Source organism: Salvelinus alpinus, unplaced genomic scaffold (genome assembly GCF_045679555.1).
Source record: "Salvelinus alpinus unplaced genomic scaffold, SLU_Salpinus.1 scaffold_183, whole genome shotgun sequence".
Taxonomy (NCBI): Eukaryota; Metazoa; Chordata; class Actinopteri; order Salmoniformes; family Salmonidae; genus Salvelinus; species Salvelinus alpinus.
In genome coordinates this window covers 33,046-38,725 of record NW_027256124.1, presented here as the reverse complement: position 1 = coordinate 38,725, position 5,680 = coordinate 33,046, and the positions used below count along the sequence as shown (strand labels likewise).

The 5,680-nt window shown below is 47.9% G+C and overlaps 1 protein-coding gene across 1 annotated transcript; it reads right to left on the bottom strand.

Annotated features, from left to right (window-relative positions):
- Positions 1–2,522: 2,522 nt before the first annotated feature.
- LOC139567298 (piggyBac transposable element-derived protein 4-like) lies at positions 2,523–5,368 on the bottom strand. Its single transcript, XM_071388720.1, has 2 exons — positions 5,334–5,368; positions 2,523–4,296 (listed from the first exon to the last, which is right to left on the bottom strand). Exons 1-2 carry the CDS (start codon positions 5,366–5,368, stop codon positions 2,523–2,525), a joined length of 1,809 nt encoding a protein of 602 aa, XP_071244821.1.
- Positions 5,369–5,680: the final 312 nt, after the last annotated feature.

Genomic DNA, 5,680 nt, shown 5'->3' with positions numbered 1-5,680 from the left:
GTCAGGGTGCGTCGTTAGGGTTCGTCAGGGTGCGTTGTGTCGTCAGGGTGCGTCGTTAGGGTGCGTCAGGGTGCTTCGTTAGGGTGCGTCAGGGTGCTTCGTTAGGGTGCGTCAGGGTGCGTCGTTAGGGTGCGTCAGGGTGCGTCGTTAGGGTTCGTCAGGGTGCGTTGTGTCGTCAGGGTGCGTTGTTAGGGTGCGTCAGGGTGCGTCGTTAGGGTGTGTCAGGGTGCGTCGTTAGGGTGCGTTAGGGTGCGATAGGGTGCGTCGTTAGGGTGCGTCGTTAGGGTGCGTTGTGTCGTCAGAGTGCGTCGTTAGGGTGCGTCAGGGTGCGTCGTTAGGGTGCGTCAGGGTGCGTCGTTAGGGTGCGTCAGGGTGCGTCCTGTCGTTAGGGTGCGTCGTTAGGGTTCGTCAGAGTGCGTCGTTAGGGTGCGTCAGGGTGCGTCGTTAGGGTGCATCAGGGTGCGTCGTTAGGGTTCGTCAGGGTGCGTTGTGTCGTCAGGGTGCGTCGTTAGGGTGCGTCAGGGTGCGTCCTGTCGTTAGGGTGCGTTGTTAGGGTGCGTCAGGGTGCGTCGTTAGGGTGCGTCAGGGTGCGTCCTGTCGTTAGGGTGCGTCGTTAGGGTTCGTCAGAGTGCGTCGTTAGGGTGCGTCAGGGTGCGTCGTTAGGGTGCGTCAGGGTGCGTCGTTAGGGTTCGTCAGGGTGCGTTGTGTCGTCAGGGTGCGTTGTTAGGGTGTGTCAGGGTGCGTCGTTAGGGTGCGTCAGGGTGCGTCCTGTCGTTAGGTTGCGTCGTTAGGGTTCGTCAGGGTGCGTCGTTAGGGTGCGTCAGGGTGCGTCGTTAGGGTGCGTCAGGGTGCGTCGTTAGGGTTCGTCAGGGTGCGTTGTGTCGTCAGGGTGCGTTGTTAGGGTGCGTCAGGGTGCGTCGTTAGGGTGTGTCAGGGTGCGTCGTTAGGGTGCGTTGTTAGGGTGCGTCAGGGTGCGTCGTTAGGGTGCGTCAGGGTGCGTCCTGTCGTTAGGGTGCGTCGTTATGGTTCGTCAGAGTGCGTCGTTAGGGTGCGTCAGGGTGCGTCGTTAGGGTGCGTCAGGGTGCGTCGTTAGGGTTCGTCAGGGTGCGTCAGGGTGCGTCGTTAGGGTGCGTCAGGGTGCGTCCTGTCGTCAGGGTGCGTTGTTAGGGTTCGTCAGGGTGCGTCGTTATGGTGTGTCAGGGTGCGTCGTTAGGGTTCGTCAGGGTGCGTCGTTAGGGTGCGTCAGGGTGCGTCGTTAGGGTTCGTCAGGGTGCGTCGTTAGGGTGTGTCAGGGTGCGTCGTTAGGGTGCGTCAGGGTGCGTCGTTAGGGTTCGTCAGGGTGCGTTGTGTCGTCAGGGTGCGTTGTTAGGGTTCGTCAGGGTGCGTCGTTATGGTGTGTCAGGGTGCGTCGTTAGGGTTCGTCAGGGTGCGTCGTTAGGGTGCGTCAGGGTGCGTCCTGTCGTTAGGGTGCGTCGTTAGGGTTCGTCAGGGTGCGTCGTTAGGGTGCGTCAGGGTGCGTCGTTAGGGTGCGTCAGGGTGCGTTGTGTCGTCAGGGTGCGTTGTTAGGGTGTGTCAGGGTGCGTCGTTAGGGTGCGTCCTGTCGTTAGGGTGCGTCGTTACGGTGCGTCAGGGTGCGTCGTTAGGGTTCGTCAGGGTGCGTTGTGTCGTCAGGGTGCGTTGTTAGGGTTCGTCAGGGTGCGTCGTTAGGGTGTGTCAGGGCGCGTCGTTAGGGTTCGTCAGGGTGCGTCGTTAGGGTGCGTCAGGGTGCGTCCTGTCGTTAGGGTGCGTCGTTAGGGTTCGTCAGGGTGCGTCGTTAGGGTGCGTCAGGGTGCGTCGTTAGGGTGCGTCAGGGTGCGTCGTTAGGGTTCGTCAGGGTGCGTTGTGTCGTCAGGGTGCGTTGTTAACCTGTTTGGGATAGCCCCCCTTTTTCTCAATTTCCGCCTGAAAACATACCCTAATCTAACTGCTTGTAGCTCAGGCCTAGAAGGAAGGATATGCATATTCTTGGTATCTTTTGAAAGCAAACATTCTGAAGTTTGTGTAAATGTGAATTGAATGTAGGAGAATATAACACAATAGATCTGGTAGAAGAAAATACAAGGAAATCAACAGACGTTTTTTGTTCTTTTACTGTTGTTGCATCTTTAAAAATCAACAAGAAAGGCCAAACATTCAGTTATGATACTGGGGATCATTTCAAATCAGAACATAGGTAGGCAACAGTATTTGACCAAAGTTTCAGATGGATACCTTCAGGAATGAGTGAGGTACATGCCATTGAGCATGAAGTCAACCAGGTGTCCCTCACAAGTTTCCCAAATGTACCCAAGTGGCCGAATTGGTACAATGATACAATGATACAAATACCTATATACAAAATACAAAACAATTATTCTAACATACCCCAAAAAATATATATTTGAAAAATTCAAGAGAAAAAAATAATATTTCAAAAAAATAAAAAAATAACAAGGGGAACTATTTACACTTCAATGTTCAATCATGTGAAGACTCTCTGTCCTCTAAACAATGTTGCGCTCCTGATGCCATATCCCATAGCAGTCTCTCTCTGGTGTGAAACAGAGGGTCACAGCACAGGTGGCGCAGGTGACAGGGGACTTCTTGTGGCACAGGGCACAACGAAGCCGCCCTACTGTGCCCCTTTTTCCCCGAGGCACATCCCTGCCTGCAATGATGAACTTCAGCATGTGCGTACCGCTGGTTGGAGCAGAAGGGACAGAGGTAGAGGGGACAGAAGGTGCTACAGTGTTCTTGCTGTAGTTAGCAAGCTCCTGGATGAGCTGCTCCCTAAAGGGTAGCTGTGAGATGGGGGGCTGTCCACAGTTCTTGGCCATTTCCTTCTGGAGGATGAAGGAATTCACCACAGCAATGTCAATAAAATGATAGAATAAAGTTCTGTACCATTTCATGGTCTTGTGAAGGACATTGTAATATCCTATCAGCGCATCCGATAGGTCTACACCCCCCATGCTCTTGTTGTAATCCCTCACAGCATCTGGAATGGGGACATTTCTGGCAGTCCAAGCGCCTGTAGGACCTTTCAACCGTCGAACAACGTGATCCCCACCGAACGACTTGTGAATAGTGGAACACATGACTACCTCTCGAGTGTCCATCCACTTCACAAACAGCAAACCATCTTCACGGATCCATCTCATGGTACCCCGCTCAGCCCGCTTAGGCATGTCGTTTACCCTGGTTTTTGGAAAACCCACTCGGTTGGTCCGAATGGTGCCACAGGCCCACATCTCCAGCTTCCTCAGGTCTGTGAACAGGGTAGGGCTTGTGTAGAAGTTGTCTACAAATAGTTTGTAGCCCTTCCCCAACAGCTGGAAATCTAATAACTGCATCACAGAATCATAACTGAGTCCCTTACCGCTCGTACAAGTGTTCTTCCCCTCATAGACAAAAAAATTGCACGTGTATGCACACGCAGAATCGGCCAAAACAAACAGCTTGTAACCCCATTTTGTGGGTTTGTTGCGCATGTACTGTTTTAGGCCAATTCTGGCCTTTGAGGCTACCATTCTCTCATCTATGGAAAGGTTCTGGGCGGGCTGAAAATATGTCTTGCATGCCTCAACGATATCATGGTAGAGAGGTTTAATCTTGCATAGTCTGTCAAAGCCTGCTGTGCCTCGTTTCGCCTCGTTGTCCTTATCAACCTCTGGGTCACTAATGTGAAGTGCCCGTGAAATTGTCAGAAACCTCTTACAAGACATGACCGTTGAGGGGAAAGGCAGTTGATAGAGTGGTGCAGTTTTCCAGTAGTGTTTGAGGTTCTTCAACTTCACCAGCCCCATGTAAATGACCATAGACAGGTAGCCAAACAGTTCTGAAATGGAAATGTCCTTCCATGCCTCTGTCTTGCCTTCCTGCTTCTTAGCCCCATATTTATTAGTGTTCATCACCAGGGTATCAACAACTGCCGAGGTGAAGAACAACTGGAAAAGTTGCATGGGGCTGTACTTAGAAGTTGGGTCCAATTGAGGGCCTACTGGGCGTTTTGGGCGGAAAAGTGGAGCTGGTGGGGCCACATCCTCCTCAAGAACAGAGTGCCAACGGTCCTCCTCCGCTCTGGCAGGTTCCACGCTGGACGGTTCCACGCTGCCCTTCCTCCGCACGCTGCCCTTCCTCCGCTTCTTTGCCGCCGGCTTACCACCCCTTGATGGCCGGGCGGGGGTAGGTGTGGTGCCGGATACAGCCGGGGTCCAGCTGGATGGACCAGCTTCAGTGGGGGATTTTCTCCTTGGCTCCCAATCAGAATCGCTGGGACTGTGAAATAAAGACAGACACATATTATATATACACAATTTGTGACCATGGTGAGGCTTTGTCAATTCCATTTTAGATATAAAATACATGGAAACAATTAGGTAATAATTATACAGACACATATTATATATACACAATTTGTGACCATGGTGAGGTTTTGTCAATTCCATTTTAGATATAAAATACATGGAAACAATTAGGTAATAATTATACAGACACATATTATATATACACAATTTGTGACCATGGTGAGGCTTTGTCAATTCCATTTTAGATATAAAATACATGGAAACAATTAGGTAATAATTATACAGACACATATTATATATACACAATTTGTGACCATGGTGAGGCTTTGTCAATTCCATTTTAGATATAAAATACATGGAAACAATTAGGTAATAATTATACAGACACATATTATATATACACAATTTGTGACCATGGTGAGGCTTTGTCAATTCCATTTTAGATATAAAATACATGGAAACAATTAGGTAATAATTATACAGACACATATTATATATACACAATTTGTGACCATGGTGAGGCTTTGTCAATTCCATTTTAGATATAAAATACATGGAAACAATTAGGTAATAATTATACAGACACATATTATATATACACAATTTGTGACCATGGTGAGGCTTTGTCAATTCCATTTTAGATATAAAATACATGGAAACAATTAGGTAATAATTATACAGACACATATTATATATACACAATTTGTGACCATGGTGAGGCTTTGTCAATTCCATTTTAGATATAAAATACATGGAAACAATTAGGTAATAATTATACAGACACATATTATATATACACAATTTGTGACCATGGTGAGGTTTGGTCCAGACACACAGACACACACCCACAATGTAGAGCAATATGTACTTTCTACATTTCAATATACTTGTGTACTTTTATATTTCATGTCCTAGTCATATTTTTATATAAGGCAAATAAAATACAATATCTCAAACAACTCAAATGAATTATATTTGATATTACTAATTTCAAACAACGTTACTCACCGATCCAAAACTGCGTCTTCACCGTGGAGGAACATGTCTTCAAATTCTGAATCCACGGATTCAATCTCACTGGATTCATTTAGATTTAGTTCACTATCACTAGATCTCTCTATTTCATCAATTATATCGTGAATATCTGTGTACCTGGTCTTGGTCTTTGATTTTGCTGATTTATTAGCCATTATTGTAACTAGAAAATGCTCAGAAAAAAACGTTTGCGGCGCGTAAAAACGGCAGGGATCCTTCTGGTAGAGTTTTCAATGGCGAATAGCCTGTGTACGCATGGCTTTACAACGAAGCCTATTATTTCCGGGTAGAACCATTGCATATGCCCATGTACCTCTGTT

Bases quoted from the DNA above. Each gene is read 5' to 3' on its own strand.
- LOC139567298 (XM_071388720.1), bottom strand. From the start codon at position 5,368: ATGTTCCTCCACGGTGAAGACGCAGTTTTGGATCG. The intron at 4,297-5,333 runs GTGAGTAACGTT...TTTATTTCACAG, and splicing joins GAAGACGCAGTTTTGGATCG to TCCCAGCGATTCTGATTGGG.